Source organism: Callorhinus ursinus, unplaced genomic scaffold (assembly GCF_003265705.2).
Source record: "Callorhinus ursinus isolate GAN/ISIS: 27379988/994484 unplaced genomic scaffold, GSC_fseal_2.0 scaffold4, whole genome shotgun sequence".
In the NCBI taxonomy this organism is placed as follows: domain Eukaryota; kingdom Metazoa; phylum Chordata; class Mammalia; order Carnivora; family Otariidae; genus Callorhinus; species Callorhinus ursinus.
This window is the reverse complement of record NW_027397066.1, coordinates 481005-499304: the sequence shown is the minus strand read 5'-3', so window position 1 is coordinate 499304 and position 18300 is coordinate 481005. Positions and strand designations below refer to the sequence as shown.

General features: G+C 48.2%; 1 protein-coding gene across 1 annotated transcript in view; it reads left to right on the top strand.

Annotated features, from left to right (window-relative positions):
* The first annotated feature begins 12016 nt into the window (after positions 1-12016).
* Positions 12017-18300, top strand: part of LOC112836093 (transmembrane emp24 domain-containing protein 11) — a 16897-nt gene continuing 10613 nt past the window's right edge. The window contains exons 1-2 of the mRNA XM_073892652.1: positions 12017-12112; positions 15679-15841. Of these exons, the coding sequence (XP_073748753.1) occupies positions 12017-12112; positions 15679-15841 (259 nt within the window). The remainder of the gene's footprint in view (positions 12113-15678; positions 15842-18300) is intronic.

The window sequence follows — 18300 nt, the reverse complement described above, 5'->3', positions numbered from 1 at the left end:
CACACAGGCATCCCAGTCTCAGTAGTTTTTTAAAAGGTCGATATCATACAAAGTGTCTTCTCTGGCCACCACAGGATGAAGATAGAAATCAGGAACAGAAGGAGAACTGGAACATTCCCAAATTTGTGGAAATTAAGTAACATACTCCTAAATCAGTTGGTCAAAGAAGAAATCACAAGAAAATTAGAAAATACTTAGAAACAGATGAAGATGAAAATCTTCAACACAACAAAACTATGGAATGCAGTGAAAACAATGCTAAGCATTAGGGGAAATTTATAGCTATAAACATATTTAAAAATAGAAAAGATTTCAAATCAACAATCTGAGTTTACTACTTAATGACCTAGGAAGAAAAGAACAGACTACACCCCAAGCTAGTGGAAGGAAGGAAATAATAAAGAAGAGAGTGTAGATAAACAAAATAGAGAATGGGAAAACAATAGAGGAAATCCATGAAACAAAAAGCTACTCCTTCGAAAAGATCATCCAAGTTGACAGACCTTTAGCTATACGGGCTAAGAATAAAAAGAGAGAAGACTGATTACTAAAGTCAGAAATGAAGTGGGAACATTATTACCGATTCTACAGAAATAAAAAGGATTGTCAGAGTCCTGTGAAGAGTTGTACACCAACAAATCGGATAACTTAGATAAGTGGACAAATTCCTGGAAACACAGAACCTACCAAGACTACATCACGGAGGCACAGAAAGTCTGACTAGACCTACGACTAGTAAGGAGACTGAATCAGTAATCAGAAATCTCCCAACAGAGCAAAGCCCAGGACCTGACAGCTTCACAGGTGAATTCTACCAAACATTTAAGAATTACACCAGTCCCTCCCAAACTTTTCCCAAAAATTAAAGGGGAGAGAAACTTCCCAACTCATTCTATGGGGCCAGGCTTACCCTGATACCAAAGTCAGACAGAGACACTGTAAGAAAACAAAACTATAGACCACCATCCATGATGAACACGGATGCAAAAATCCTCCACGAAATACTAGCAAACAGAATTCAGCAGCACATTATAAGGATTATATACCACAACCAAGTGGGATTTATTCCTGGAATGCAAGTATGGGTCAATACATGAAAACTGATCAGTGTAATATGCCACATCAACAGAATGGAGGGGAAACCACATGATCATCTCAACCTGATGTAGGTCTGCAAAGCATTGGACAAAATTCAAATTTATGTAGAAAAGCATTTGACAAAATTTCATGATAAAAACACTCAACAAACTAGGAACAGAAGGGAACTACCTCCCCATAATAAAAACCATATAAGAAAACCCACAGGAAACATCATACTCAATCATGAAAGACTGAAAGCATTTCCTCTAAAATGAGGAACAAGGCAAGGCTGCTTGCTTTCACCACTTCTATTCAACATGATCCTGGAAGTTCTGGTCAGAGCAATTAGGTAAGGGGAAAAAAGGCATTCCACACTGGAAAAGAAGAAGTAAAATTATCTCACATATAATTTTACACGTATAAACCCTGAAGATGACACACACACAAAGCCTGCTTAGGACTAATATATGATTGCAGCAAAGTGTCAGGAGACAGTCAACACACAAAAATCAGCTGCATTTCTGTACATGAACAATGAACAATCTGAAAAAGAAATCACAAAACAGTTCCATTTACAATCGCATCAAAGAGAAGAAAATGCATAGGAATTACCTCAACCAAGGAAGTGAAACACTTGGACGGTGACAAGTACAAGCCCCTGCTCGGGGAGCTGGAAGACGTAAGTAAATAAAGACACACCCCATGTCCATGGTTCAGGGGACGAGATGCTGCTGCAGCATCCGCGTGACCCTCAGTGGGCTGTAGATTGCGCGCCACTCTTGTCGAAATCCTAATGGCATGTTTTTCAGAAGCAGAAAAACCCATCCTAAGTTTCATATGGAATCTCAAGGGACCCGGAAGAGTCAAAACAATCTTGAAAAAGAACTCACACTTGTGACTCCCACTTAAAAGTCTGAGCCTCGGTTGGATGAAGCCTCCGCCACACACATCGGTCTCTGGGGAAGCGACAGGGAGAGCCAGCGAACCCTCGCCGTTCAGAGTCGCAGCGTGGGGCCCAGCGCCCAGAACCAAGGAGTACGTGTCACCCAGGGCCCCTGAGATGTGTGTGCACATGGAGTGTGTGCTGGGCGCTGTGCCCGCCCCCGGGATACAGCCTTGTCCTTGGGAGTGCTTGGAAGAAAAAAGGCTGGTTGAAGGGAAGGCAGGCCCAACAGAATAAAAGGTTTAAGAGACAGCTGGATCCTGTGTAGACCAGATTCAAGTGCATCAGCAGCGAAAGACCTTCCCAGTCAGGGAAAATGGACTGTGACCTGGCTACTGGATGACAGGAAGGGTTATTATTAATTTGTTAGGCAGTCACAATGGCTTGGTGGCTGAGCTGGGCTTTTTTTTAAGTCCTTACGAGTTAGCTCATCTGGATAACGGCTTCAGGACATCAGGCTATAAAACAGTAGCGCAAACATTCTTGCAGTCAGCACTTTGCACACACATCACTTGATCTCTACAAGCCCTCGATAACGTGGGTACTACTATCCTTCCATCTCCACAGATGAGGAAACTGAGGCAAAGAGCAATTATGGAGCTTGCCCAGGACCACACAGAAGGTCTGTGTCCAAGGAGGTGAGCCAGACAGTGGTCCTGGAGTCCAGGCGTGGGAGCACCACACGATAGTGCTTCCTAAAGGGAGAGCATTGATAATCACTATGACCTAAATGTGTCTCCTCAAATTCGTATGTTGGAATCCTAGCCCCCATTGTGATGGTGCTGGGAGGTGGGACTGTGGTCGGTGATGAACTCATGAACATGGAGCCCCTGAATGGGACCCGTGCCCTCACAGAGGACTCACAGAGCTCCCTCGCCCTTCCCACCACAGGAGAAGGCTGCTGTCTGCAACCCAGGAATAGACCATCCCTAACCCCACCATGTTGGTACCTTCTAACCTCCTGAACTGTGCAAAATAAATTCCTGTTGTTCTGATATTTTGTCATAGCAGCCCAAATACATTAAGATGATGGCCAGGGAGGGAGACCGAGGTAGAAGGCACAAGCCAGTAGGAAGGAAAAGGCTGTCTTGCACAAGGGAGGCCTCAGTGTGGCTCCACCCAGAGCCAGAAAAGCCAACAGCTGCACCCCCCTCCCCCCATGCCTGCAGGGTACCAGGCACAGAGCTAAGGGCCTCTGTTGCTGGTCCCATCTAACCCTATCACAGTGTGCTGCAAGATGGCCTATACCACCATTTTCCTGTGTCGTGGATGACAACCAGGGTCAGCCAACCTGTCCGTGCTCACACCAGCTAAAACACAATTCAGTGCATAGCAACTCTGTTCTCGACACGTCTCCTGAGGCAAAGGAAACAAAAGCAAAAATAATCAAACTAAAAAGTCTCTGCACAGCAAAGGAAAGAATCAACAAAACTAAAAGGCAACCTACAGAATGGGAGAAGATATTTGCAAATAACATATGCAATAAAGGGTCAGTATCCAAAATATACAAAGAACTGAAACAACTCAACACCCAAAAACAAATAATCCAATATAATAATGGGCAGGAGACACGAACAGACATTTTTCCAAAGAAGACAACCAGATGGCCCACAGACACATGAAAAGATGCTCAACATCAGCCATCATAAAGAAAATGCGAATCAAAACCACAATGAGATACCACCTCACACCAGTCAGAATGGCTAAAATTAACAAGTCAGGAAACGACAGATGTTGGTGGGAATGCAAACTGGTGTGGCCACTCTGGAAAACAGTGTGGAGGTGTCTCAAAAAGTTGAAAATAGAGCTACCCTACGACCCAGCAATTCCACTACTGGGTATTTACCCAAAGAATACAAAAACACTCATTCCAAGGGATACTTGCATCCCAGTGTTTATAGCAGCATTATTTACAATAGCCAAGATGTGGAAATAGTCCAAGTGTCCATCAACTCATGAATGGATAAAGAAGATGTGATACACACACACACACACACACACACAATGGAATATTATTCAGCCATAAAAAGAATGAAATCTTGCCATTTGCAGCAACATGGACGGAGCTAGAGAGTAATAATGCTAAGTGAAATAAGTCAGTCAGAGAAAGACAAATATCATATGATTTCACGCATATGTGGAATTTAAGAAAAAAACAAATAAGCAAAAGGGAAACAAAGAGAGTGACAAACCAAGAAGCAGACCTTTAACTATAGAGAACGTACCGACGGTCACCGCAGCGGAGGTTGGTGGGGGGATGGGGAAGTAGGGGGTGGGGATTAAGGAGGGCACTTGTCGTGAGGAAAAGATAAAAATGAAATGAAATGAAAAAAAGAGGATGTTACAGGAAGAAACAATGGAAAGATATCTCTGAGGCTGAACATAGACTTTTAATAGAAATTCTATTTTTTCAATAAATTCTAAAAATTGCTAAATACATTCAGAATCAGGATGCTAACACATAAGAACTCAAAGGTGACTAAAAATAAAAAGGAGAAGTATTTCAAGAAATGACACTTCCACATGCCAAAGTCACTCCTACCCATAATCGAATAAGAAAGTCTCTCCTATTCCAAAATATCTTCCCCACCCATTTGGCCACCCACTGCCTTCCATTTTCGCATCACATTTCTTTAATTTTTTAAAATTTATTTTTGTGTTTTATTTTTTGCCTTTTTTTTAAGTAGACTCCATGCCCAGCGCAGAGCCCAAGGTGGGGCTTGAACTCACGACCCTGAGATCAAGAGTCGGATGCTCAACAAACTGAGTTACACACGTGACCCACCGATTAATTTAATATGCTTCGGGCTCCTTTAAAAAATAAAAATGAAAGTCGGGGCGCCTGGGTGGCTCAGTTGGTTAAGCGACTGCCTTCGGCTCGGGTCGTGATCCTGGAGTCCCGGGATCGAGTCCCACATCGGGCTCCCTGCTCAGCAGGAAGTCTGCTTCTCCCTCTGACCCTCTTCCCTCTTGTGCTCTCTGTCTCTCATTCTCTCTCTCTCAAATAAATAAATAAAAATCTTTAAAAAAAAATAAATAAAAATGAAAGTAAATAAAATAAAATAGAATTCAGTGAAACATCCCAGGGCATAGAATGCCAATCTTTTACCCCAAACCATAATGCTGTACTTCTCCATTTTCCCACTTGTCTCAAGAGTGTTCATAATTACTTGCTGAAGCATCCACTTGACAGTGCACCCATACTTTTAAAAGAAAGAGCGTGAAATCCATGTAAGCTCTAGTTTACCTAGCTCTAGGTTCAGTTCACTGTACTCTTGATGTGTCAAATTCCCAGTTTGCAGGATGCAGTTACTACCCCCCTGAGCTCCGTAAGGCGTCACCACGGGGCGGGGGGAAGCTGGGTGATGGGTACAGGGGAATTCTCTACTATTTTTGCAACTTTTTCTGAGTCTGTAAATATTTCAAAATAAAAGGTTTAAAAAGAAATCATTGTATGACAGAGCTGGAAGGACCTATGGGACCACACTTGGTGATTTCAACTTCCTCCTTCTTGCAAGAAAACAGACTTAGAGTCTCATCTGTGGTGAGGCCTCAGTTAAACTGGGGCTCCCACCTCTTCCTAGTCCACACTGACCTCCCCTCCCCTGCACCCCTGCCCTTGGTTCTCACCCCCTGGCCTGATACTCACTTCCTCCTCCCTCACCTCCTGCCAAACAGTAGAAACAACCACAGAATGGCCATCTCGGTTGGGTCAGGATGGCACAGCATGGGCCGGTGCTGGGCACATGCTGGGCTCGGTAGTTAGGGCTTCTCTTCCAAATCCTTAAAAAATAAGAGATCAGAAGAAACTTTGACATCACCATGCTTGGAAAGGCCCCAAGGCTCAGACACTTTTTTATCTTGTTTCCTGGGATTTGCGGCAGTCACCTGCCTATGTGTTGCCACCATATGCCCCTTCTCACAGAAATCAATTTGCAGAATTATCCAATGAACTACAAGCACTCCATGGGCAGTACCACTTGTAATTGATCCATTTCAAGGAAAGTGCTATGAGAAGTGGCTAAAGCCGCAGAAATGCAAATGTTAACATTTGTCTTAAGTTTTTATTTTTCACTTTCAACTGCTTTTTATTTCCACGTAGGGGAACGCGAGGAGAAATGCATAATGGAAGACATTCCAAGCGACACACTGGTAACAGGTACGTACGACGTGCTCCATTGAATGTTGAACTCAATATGTCACTTTATGGTATGACACTAATTTCTTGGTGCATATATTACTTGGTGGTGAGTTTCACGCTGTACGGTTTCCTCTTGAGAGAGTTTATTGAGTTATGCAAACCTAACATGAAAATAGCCTTTGGAGTGAATTGCATTAATTCATAAACCGGGAAACAAAGATACACCACCACAGAATCCAAGCCTGATTTGTTCAGCTTCCCTTAAGTAAAAGAATTTCTGATACCATTAATCATGCTAATTAGGGTTGAATTCTCAAAAGATAAGTGATGTCTCCGGCCTGGTCCGGTGCAACCGTGCGAAACAGCAAATGTTAAAGTGTCTCTGAGCCTCAGCTTCTGCAGCCCCACAGCGCCCGCCTGACAGCGAGTGGTGCTGGGGGTGCACATATGTGCAGAACCGAGACTACTTTCCATGTGAAGTGCCCGTGAATCCGGCGATCGGCACAGTGACTTCTGCACATTTCCCACACTGCCACGAAGCACATCTCCATATGGCTGAGCTTAACTGGCCTCCTGAGAAAGAAACAGGCACCCATGGGTTTCAGAATTGTATGGCAAATACAGTATATTTAACATTCCAATGCAATTGACATCAAATTCCCTGATTTTAATACAAACGAGGAAAAAACAGCAGAATCTAAATCTAGGAGTATTCTCCGTAAGAGCCGATCGTGTCTTTTTGCATCTAATTCTATCTTACATTAACTAGTGCCAGGTTCCCCTCTCCACTTGTCTTAGCCATTACATTTGGGTGTTTTATGGCAGAGAATATGGACCCGTCCCGCAGAACGTCAAACACATACAGAGAATTGTGGTGCCAAAGCCGGAGGCGGCAGCGTGAGACCGGGCTGGGGAGGAGCAGAATGGGCAGGAGGGTGGTGTGGGGACGCCCACGGCTGCTGCAGGAGGAAGCAGCGTTTGGGACTGTGCGGTGCAGCAGGGCCGCCTAAGAACCCTGTGCCCTTGGGCAGGCTACTGAACCTCTCGCTTCATTTGTCAAATGGGATAAAAATAATAATGATACCTGCTTCCTCTTGTCGTGATGATGATGGAATTAATATTTGCAAAGCTCTTAAAATGCAGCCAGACACACAGAACATACTGTAAGTGTGGGCTCAAGCCCCCTGACCCCAGCGCTCTCATCCCAGGGGACATGTGACTCGGGTGAGTAGCTCCGTGGCTGCTGGCCATTTTCCTAGTAGTCTGTGAATTTCAGCCTGCGTTTGAAGGGGCGGAGGAGTAAGAGGGACGGGAACAGCCTGCCCCCCCTTCCTGCTCCTTGTGGCCCACCAGCTGGAGGACGCGTCCCAGGACACGCCCGCAGCAGCGAGCCCGAGAATCCCCTGACCCACCGGCGCGGTCGGAGGCAGGAAGGCGAACGCAGCCGGATGGTGCTCTGCGGCTACGCGGGGGCCCGGTCTCGCGCCACGGCCGGCGGCAGGAGCCTCCCTGCTCCTCGTCCAGACCCTCCCGTGCTGGTTCTTCCCAACTCCCACTGCCCCTCGCCTCGCCTCCTCCAGCCTCCCTCTGTGTTCTGCCCACTCTGTGGTTTCCTGGCCATCCCCCATGCAGTTATTTAGGGCTAGAGCTCGGCCCCTGAAGTGTGCTGTAACTACAGGGAAATTGTGGAAACATGTCGGTCACACGTTTCAATATTTTTAAAAAGAGAATATGGTCCTGGGGTGCCTGGTTGGCTCAGTCGGTACAGTGTGTGACTCCTGATCTCAGGGTCGTGAGTTCAAGCCCCACGCTGGGTGCAGAGATGACTTAAAATAAATAAATGAAATTTAAAAATTAAAAAAAAATTAAGTGCCATCAATTATAAAACATTATTATTAAAAAAAAAGGAGAGAAGATGGTCTTTAAGTCCCATAATATGCTAATGGAGGAAAAAATACTTGATTAACCCTCCACCTGAAAAAAGGCAAGAAAAAAGGGTAAGGAACAGGAGCAAATAGGGTAAATGTAAAACAAATAGCAATATGGCAGCTTAAACCCAACTACATTTTATGTTACACCAAGTGCAAATGGGCAGAACTCTCCAATTAACAGAAAAATATCATCAGACTGGACTTAAAAACAAAACAACTTTATACTGTTCCCAGATGAAAGGCTTTATTTTTTTGAGGGGAAAGGGGCAGAGGGAGAGGGAGAATTTCAAGCAGCCTCCAGGACCAGCACAGAGCCCGACTTGGGGCTCGATCTCACGACCCCGAGGTCACAACCTGAGCCAAAATCAAGAATCAGACTCTTAACGAATGAGCCCCCCAGACGCCCCCCAAATGAAACACTTTAAATAGAAGGCAAGGTTGAAAAAGACATACATGTAAATATGAGAACCAAAAGAAAGTATAATCAGAGCAGACTTTAGGACTCTAAGTTTTACTGGAGTAAAAGACACACCAGGACCAGTGTTGGGTTTAATGACAGAAAGATGTTTTGCAGGTGCTTCCTACTTGACTGTTTTCAGTTTCCCCTAAAAGAATTTTGATCATTTGGGCATGCCAAGCCATCAATTAGGTCTCTACTCTTATTATTTTTTCCTTTAACTATGATTGTATCTTTAATCATCAGCCCACTACTTTGATGTGCCAAATAATGTGATAGCATACCCCAAAATACAATTCTTAAACGTTTCTTTTCAACATCCCTTTTATGAGGAAAGTTCATCGCACGTGTACGCTATGCTTTCTTGTTCGTTATACGCAGCAAGCTCCCTTATCTACAACCAGGACCTTGGCTCAGTTCACCTGCCCACAGCATGAATACACTCCTGGCGGCTGGGGGCAGCTTCTTTGGAGTTCTGAGTGCCTGGGCTGTCTGAGCCAAAAAATGACTCTGTGTTTCCACTCCCCACCTCACCGAACTATTGCAGAACCTCCACTGTCCATGAAATCCCTGACTTCTACTGGGTGCATACATGATTGCAAACGCACATGCCAACTACCTGCTTAAGGAGTGCTGATCCAGAACATGCTTATGTTTAATTTTTAGATCACCATTAAAGTGAAAACACAAATTTTAAGTTTTTCTGGGGATCTGTGGGGATCTGAGACCCGCTCTGATATCCTCGGTCCGGGAGAGCACGCACCAGCGACGTCTCGTTGTCTCTTCACCTCTGAGGTACAGTGGAATATCCCACGAGAGACACCCATCTAGGAAGTTCGAGAGAGGGGACCTCAGAACCAGTCATCCAAATCTACCTAGATGTGTGTTTTTGCTCATTGGGACTACAAATAAAGAGAGGGCAGTGGCTCTGAGGACTCGGCCTGCTGCCGTGCCCGGGCGGAGGCAGCTCAGAGCGCCCCGAAGAACAATGACCAGACTCCCGGGTCAAGGAGGCGTGCTCTGCAACCACCTTCGTTGCCCAGTAGCTCGGTTTCTTCGAGCTCTGTTTCCTTATCTGTAACCTGGAGCTCACCCCTGCCCTGCAGCTGCACCGCACCTGTGTGGCCCTCACCGCTCTGTCTCTAGCCTGGCCCCAGCTCTGGCTCAACCACCACCCCGCCCCCCATCCCAAAAGGAAGGACACTGCCTGAGAAGCAAAGAGGCTCGTGTCCCCCTAGGGCAGCTGGGAGGGGGGCGGAAGAGGCCCCGGGCACCTGTGTGCCGCCAAGTCAGGTCAAACAGACACAGGATGAAAAATCCCAGTTCCATAAACTTGCTTAGAAACTTCAGAGTAAAAGATTCTGGTTTCTCTTAGTTCTTCTTAGTAATGTCCTTTGATAATAAATTCTAGATTGTCACGAACGGAAAAAGGGAGTGCGGCCTTTCTGGGGGAGAGATAAGAGGAGAGGGAGGGGACTTGGCGGGGGCGGCTGTTCTGATGAGCTTTAAACCACCTGCCTGCGGGTCCTTGGAGACGTTCTTCAAACAAGGCTGTTGGTCGTTTGTAAGAGGCAAGCACCAAGGGGAAGAGCAACGTGCCAGGGAGCACAGTAACCATAATGTGGGAGACTGCTCATCAGAAGGAAAATAATTGGGATTCGGAACCGATGAAATTTTGCTCCTGGGTTGGTCCCGCTCAAAAGGTCCCTGGATTTAATTCACTTTGCCGAAACACCCAGGGTTTCTGTTTTTCCTTCAGAGTACAGACCCTGTTGGAAACCGGAGGCAGGAGAGGAGGGAGGCAGCCCCAGGTTTCAGATCCATCTCGTTTGTCCACTGGAGCAGCGCCAACCTTGCCTTGTTTTCTGTTTGTGTGTTTTTTTTTAATTTTTATCTATTTATTTGACAGAGAGAAAGAGAGAGCGCTTGAGTGGGGGGAGCGGCAGAGGGAGAGGGAGAAGCAGGCTTTCCGCTGAGCAGAGCCCAACTCGGGACGCGACCCCGGGACCCTGGGATCATGACCTGAGCCGACGGCAGACGCCCAACCCACAGAGCCCCCCAGGCGCCCCATCCAACCATGTTTTCATGGGAGACCACACCACTCCTCAGGGGTGTCCCAGGTCAGGCACCCTCAGAAGCCGACCCTCAGCCAAGGATTCTAGTGAGGAGATGCTCTTAGGAGACGGAGGGAAAGTAGCCAGGCCAGGTGACATTTCAGGTGAAGCCCAGAGTCAGGCTGAGCCCGGGGGGCCCAGGAACTTACCGCGGACATACCACCCAGCTCTTCTGTTGCTGAGGAGACACCCGCAGCAGCGACGGCAGGCTGTCAGGGGCAGGCACCCCCATGGTCACCGCAGCACCGTCCACAACAGCCAAGCGCGGAGGCTCCCAAGTGTCCACCGGCAGATGGACGGAGAGACAGAATGTGGTATCCACACAATGGAATGTGATTTAGTCACAAGAAGGAATGAAATAAATAACAACGAAATTCTGATACTCGCCCCCAGGGGATGAACCCGAAAGGCATCGTGCCTGCTGAACCACGTCGGCCACGGAAGGACCAGCCCTGCGCGGCTCCACGCATGTGAGGCCCCCGAGGGGAGCTGGATTCAAAAAGCCAAAAGTAGAGCAGAGGGGACCAGATGCCAGGGAGGGGCACTGCTTAAACGGGGACAGAGTTTCTGCTTCAGAGGATGGAGACGTTTGGAGAGTGACAGTCGTGATGGTGGTACCCCAGTGTGAACACATCGGATGCTACTGAGCTGGGCACCTAAAAAATGGTTAAAATGTTAAATTCTGTTACATGTATTTTACCATGATTTTTAGAACATTAAAACAATGGATGAGTGTCCCCCGTGGCGTGTCCCACCTCCTGGCAGGTGCCCTCCCACACCACCCACTGGGCAGGGGTCTCTAAGGCTCACGGACCCTTCCCGCTCCCTGCTCCCCTGCACAAGGCGCTCCTCAGAGCTCACAGGTCGCAGCAGAGCCCGGGGCACGCAAACAGCTGGGAAAGGGGCGCGGAGGGTCCAGAGGGGGGCGGCAACAGCGTCATCCGTGGCTGCATGCACACGGATCGTGGCGGCTGTTTCTCCTGGTCGAGGAAATGCGCTTCTGCCCCCAGACTGTTACTGATTTCACTTGACACCTTGCCACAAGCGCTTTGCAGACACCCGCAGTTTCTACCGACACCAGTTCGGGAGAAATGCCTGCACTTCCAATCATTTCTCCTCAGTGACAAAATGACAAGTACCCAAGAATAAATGTAAAGGTAACGATGTGCACGACCTCCACACTGAAAACCGCAAACCAGCATGGAGGACGAGCTTGCGCTCATGGGACAGAAAGACGGGCAAAGATCAACAGACACTTCTTAAGGGAGGAGACCCAAACTGCCAGGAAGTAGGTGGGAAGGTACTCGACTTCACCGCTCGGTGGGAGAACACAGAGCAAAGCCCAAGGAGATGCCGCACCCCTACCAAATCGTGTGGCAGCAGATCAGAGCCCTCACACACCAGGCCACGGATTTCACCACCAGTACCGGTGTCCCTGTGGCCCAGGTGAGCACAGGAAGCTCGCGACAGAGATGCAGACGTGTGTCCACATGCCTCAAAATCCTCACGGTGGTACGATCAGTAACGGCCAGAAACCGGACGCGGCTCAGATGCCCATCAACAGACAAACAAAAAATAGTCACCTCTCCCAACAGCCGACTGCTGAGCAGCGGCACAACGCGTGGTCCGCACGCCGGCGCCAGCACACACGTGCTGGCCAGGAGGGGCTGACGCAAGCGTGCACACACAAAATGCCTCTGTCCTCACAAGGCCCAGTGCCGGTTACCTTCGGGAGGCAGGCGGCGAGTGGGGGCGGTTGGGATGCTGACGATGTTTCGAGCAGGGCGGTTCTGTGGTGGTAACTGGTTGAGCTACACTCTGATGTGAGCGTGGGACGTGCGCCTCCTGTCAGCCACACCTCACCTCACTGCGCTCCCTCGACACGGAATCTCTGAACGGTTCACAGGTTTGTAGGGAAACAAAGGGTCCTCAGGAGCGTTCCCCTGGAGCGTTCTAGAACACACCGCTCTACATTCATAACCACTCCTGAGGGCACTGGGAGTCAACCAGACGATTTGGCTTTTAAGCACCACCCATATGCCTTCATTCCTTTGCTCACGCATCAAATGCTGACTGCAAAACTCTGGGCTCAGCCCTGGACAAACAACACTGGATCTTTCTTCAGCTCTCTGAATACACTAGACTTTAGGTTACAGAACAATGTTTAAGTACATAGAAAGATGGTCGCAAAAAACTGGGCGGAAAAATCCGGTTACAGATAGTTCATACAGTATGATTTCACGTTTTGTAAAATAGGTAATATGTACTTATAGGAAAAAGACTAAAGGATAATTTTGAATACCAAAAACCTCTAGAGGGGATTTTCACTTACTAAAATTTTACTAAAATGCATGTTACTTGTCTGAAACCAACCCAGTGGTCCCCGGTCCCAGCCCCAAGGACTCAGAGTCTGGGGCAGAACGCACAACCGCATCAGGGGTCATGGGTCAGGGCTGCGTGTCTGACCAGGGTGTGCTCCGGGTCCCCAGGAGACCAGAAGAGGCATGTGCACGCGGCCTGCCTGGCACCCAGGGGCTCCCGACCAGGACCCGCTGAGAGAAACAGCCACGGAGGGCGCCTGGGAGGCCGGCTCTGCACAAACCACATCTGGCTTTAACACACACGCACGTACGCACGCACACACACTCCAAGACCATGGGGTGAGTGGTGTAGTTTGAGGTGAGGGGGACAAGGCCCTCGATTTGGAAATCAAGCTGAGTTTTAATCCTGGCTTGGCCTTTTATTATCTGGATGGTTTCTGATAAGCCGTTTAGTGCCTTCAGCCTCAGGCTCCTCACTGGTACACGTGGGTATCGTTCTCCTGACGTCATAGGCTTGTAGGGTTCAGTGGGAGCTGAGGGAAGACAATGCGCATTAAAAGCCCAATAATAAGGTCAGAAATCATTGCTCAAGCGTTTACACAGCGCTCAGGACATGACCCGCTAAGTTCTGCATTAAACACGGACTCTTCACACGCTAAGAGACCATTACTACCCTGGCTTCATCCAAGGGGACCGTGAAGCGCAGCGCAGGGCAGGGCCTTGCCCGAGTGTCCCTGCTCCTAGCCAGGAGCACGCGTGGTGAGAAGCAGCACAAGACAGCCTGTCCCCTCCGGAATGTGCTCATCCCCACGCGGTGACCAGTCCCTCGGCGGCTCCTGGTGAGCGGTGCTTCTCTGCTGCCATCTGGTGGCAGCCCAGGGCCACGACACCTCCCGCCTCCCCTCCCCTCCGGCCTCGGGGGCTGTGGGGGGCATGCTCAGGGCCAGCAGAAAATGGCAAAGCAAGCAGAAGCCACTCTCACTCATTCTGATAACTCAAGGCGCTAGGCAGGAACACTGGCGTTTTAACATGGGCCCGACTGGCACTCATTCATTCAAAATCTCCACTGAACATGTCCTGTGGGACACTCACTCATTCACAAAACCTTACTGAGCCAAACCCTACCCTCAGCTTCTTGTCAGGCCCAAGAGGCCCACGAGGGAGGAAGGCAGTGCCCCCTGAGCTCTAGCCCCTTACAGAGTGCAGACGAGGGGACTGCCCGGCCGCGAGAAGACCCGGCATGCAGACAAGAATAGCCCAGTGTGGGCAAGCGTGAGGACAGCAACAAGAGGAAAGCCCCAGAGGAGTGGGAGGGGCGCCCCCACCACCCCAGCAAGAGGCAGGGTGCCAAGGGAGAGTTGCAGGGGGTGAGGGCACTTGGCAGTGTGAAGACCATTCCCATCTGAGAGGCGGCGGGAGGGCGCTGGAAGTGGGCCAGGAGGAAGATTCGGCATGTCTCACGGAAACCGAGATTTCCAGGTGGTCAAACATCTGCAAAGTGGTCCATCCGCCTGGTTTGTGCTCCTTCCGGGAACAGTCAGCTGCTTCGGCAAAGGTGCCTGATCAGGTTTGGGGCTTTCCTGCTCCAGCTGCTGAACGTTCCTTTAAGTCCTGGAAAGGAAATGCGCTTTCTGCTCTTGTTGCGGGGCGTGCTCTGTGATGTCGGGTAGGTCCTGCTGGCCGGGGTGCTCAGCCCTTCTACATGCTGGCTGGGTTTCCCTCCATTACTGACCACAATTGTGCATTTGTCTACTTTTCCCTTCAGTTGTTTTACTTCATGTGTTTTCAAACTGTTTATGCCTTTACGATGGTTGTCTTCTGCGTGAAGACAACTTTATCGTTAGGGAACGTCCCTCTTTGTCCTTGGTAATTTTCATTGCTCTGAAGTCTACTTTATCTGATACTTACAGAGCCACTCAAGCTTTCTTTTATTAACACCAGAATGGTATGCCTTTTTTATCCTTTTACTTTTAACTTTTTTATATCCAAAGTGACTTTCTTGTACACTACATAATAGTTGGGTCATTAAAAAAATCCACTCGGACAATCTTTGTCTAATCTCTGTTTAGACCATTTTCATGTAATGTAATTATTACATGTATATTGTTAGGATTTAGGTCTGCTATTTTTTTTTCTTTTTGCTCCCTCTGCTTTTTGTTCCCATTTTCCATTTCCTAGCTTCCTGTGGGTCACTTGAATGTTTTGTAATATCCCATTTTTGCTTTATCTATGGTAATTTTCACTATATATCTTTGTACAGTTTTTATTAGTGGTTGCTCTAGGGATTACAATACGATACGCATACTTATCACAGTCCACAAGGATCCATATTTTGTCATTTCAAGAGGAATGTAGAACCTTTGCCCTCCCCACCCTTTATAATATTCTCGTCTTCAATATAATCTCTACGATCGTCACAGCCCGGCCAATGCGAAGCTACTGCGGTTCCCGCTCTCAGGTTCCCCGAGTGGACTTTGTGCCGCGGGCGCCCTGCCCGCCCCCTCCCTCCCCTGCTTAGCTCGGCGGCAGCCCTGCGCGTTGGTTCCGGTTTGTCCGCCGCGGCGCGCAGTCTGGCCGAAGTCGCTGGGGCTGTGCTGTTAGGTCCCGAGTATTTAGCTCTGAGACACGCTCTTCCGCAGCCGGGCTGGGAGCTCACAGCACAGCCGGAGCCTCCGGGCCTCCGAGCAGTAATGCCGGGGCTCCGTGTGCGGCTGCCCTGAGGCCGCTGGGACTGCCCAGCCGACTGGAGGGTCCGGTCTCCAGCGCCCTCCTCCCTGGAGCCCGTCGGGCCTGCGGTGCAGGGGTGCTGCCCCTCTTGTCCTTCGCTCAGCGCAGCTTCCCCCGCGGAGCTCAGGTGGGGCAGGCTGCGGCAGCGGGGCCGATCCCGGGCCGGATCCCTGGGCGGATCCCTGGGCCAGAGGAGGCAGCCTCCCTCCGTTCTTTACGTTCATCGGGCACAGAGTGCGGTGCACAGGAGGCAGCGGAGGCGCGTGGGGGAAACACCGCGTTGGGCTGAGTCGGCTTTGAGTCCCGAGGGCTGCAGCCAGCCTCCTTTTCCACCTTCCAGAGGCTTGGGGTTTCACACATTGAAATTAGAGGAGGCATGCGGTGGAGTGGACTTAGTCCATCTTCTTTAGGACCCTCAGCGATACTTTTTTAAAAAATTTTTATTTATTTTTTATTATTATTATGTTATGTTAATCACCATACATTAATCATTAGTTTTGGATGTAGTGTTCCATGATTCATTGTTTGTGCATAACACCCAGTGCTCCACGCAGAACGTGCCCTCTTTAATACCCATCACCAGGCTAACCCATCCCCCCCCCCCTCCCCTCCAGAACCCTCAGTTTGTTTTTCAGAGTCCATCGTCTCTCATGGTTCGTCTCCCCCTCCGACTTACTCCCCTTCATTCTTCCCCTCCTGCTATCTTCTAACTCTTTTTTTTCTTAACATATATTGCACTGTCTCAGAGGTACAGATCTGTGATTCAGCAGTCTTGCACGATTCACAGCGCTCACCATAGCACATACCCTCCCCAATGTCTATCACCCAGCCACCCCATCCCTCCCACCCCCGACCACTCCAGCAACCCTCAGTTTGTTTCCTGAGATTAAGAATTCCTCATATCAGTGAGGTCATATGATACATGTCTTTCTCTGATTGACTTATTTCACTCAGCATAACACCCTCCAATTCCACACGTCGTTGCAAATGGCAAGATCTCATTCCTTTTGATGGCTGCATAATATTCCATTGTGTATATATACCACATCTTCTTTATCCATTCATCTGTCGATGGACATCTTGGCTCTTTCCACAGTTGGGCTATTGTGGACATTGCTGCTATAAACATCGGGATGCACGTACCCCTTCGGGTCCCTACATTTGTATCTTTGTGGTAAATACCCAGTAGTGCAATTGCTGGATCGTGTGGTAGCTCTATTTTCAACTGTTTGAGGAACCTCCATACTGTTTTCCAGAGTGGTTGCACCAGCTTGCATTCCCACCAACAGTGTAGGAGGGTTCCCCTTTCTCCACATCCCCGCCAACATCTGTCGTTTCCTGACTTGTTAATTTTAGCCATTCTGACGGGTGTGAGGTGGTATCTCACTGAGGTTTTGATTTGGATTTCCCTGATGCCGAGTGATGTTGAGCACTTTTTCATGTGCCTGTCGGCCATTTGGATATCTTCTTTGGAAAAACGTCTGTTCATGTCTTCTGCCCATTTCTTGATTGGATGATTTGTTCTTTGGGTGTTGAGTTTGATAAGTTCTTTATAGATTTTGGATACTAGCCCTTTATCTGATATGTCATTTGCAAATATCTTCTCCCATTCTGTCGGTTGTCTTTTGGTTTTGGGGACTGTTTCCTTTGCTGTGCAAAAGCTTTTTATCTTGATGAAGTCCCAGTAGTTCATTTTTGCCCTTGCTTCCCTTGCGTTTGGAGATGTTTCTAGGAAGAAGTTGCTGCGGCTGAGGTCGAAGAGGTTGCTGCCTGTGTTCTCCTTTAGGATTTGGATGGACTCCTGTCTCACGTTTAGGTCTTTCAACCATTTGGAGTCTATTCTTGTGTGTGGTGTAAGGAAATGGTCCAGTTTCATTCTTCTGCATGGGGCTGTCCAATTTTCCCAACACCATTTGTTGAAGAGACTGTCTTTTTTCCGTTGGACATTCTTTCCTGCTTTGTCGAAGATGAGTTGACCATAGAGTTGAGGGTCCATTTCTGGGCTCTCGATTCTGTTCCATTGATCTATGTGTCTGTTTTTGTGCCAGTACCATACTGTCTTGATGATGACAGCTTTGTAATTGAGCTTGAAGTCCAGGATTGTGATGCTACCGGCTTTGCTTTGCTTTTTCAACATTCCTCTGGCTATTTGGGGTCTTTTCTGGTTCCATACAAATTTTAGGATTATTTGTTCCATTTCTTTGAAAAAAGCTGATGATATTTTGATAGGGATTGCATTGAATGTGTAGATTGCTCTAAGTAGCATTCACATCTTCACAATATTTGTTCTTCCAATCCGTCAGCATGGAACGTTTTTCCATTTCTTTGTATCTTCCTGCTATTCAACATTGTACTAGAAGTCTTAGCCACAGCAATCAGACAACAAAAAGAAATAAAAGGCAACAGGATCAGCAAAGAAGAAGTCAAACTCACTCCTTGCAGATGATATGATACTGTATGTGGAAAACCCAAAAGACTCCCCCCCAAAACTGCTAGAACTCATACAGGAATTCAGTAAAGTGCAGGATATAAAATCAATGCACAGAAATCGGTGGCATTCCTATACACCAACAACAAGACAGAAGA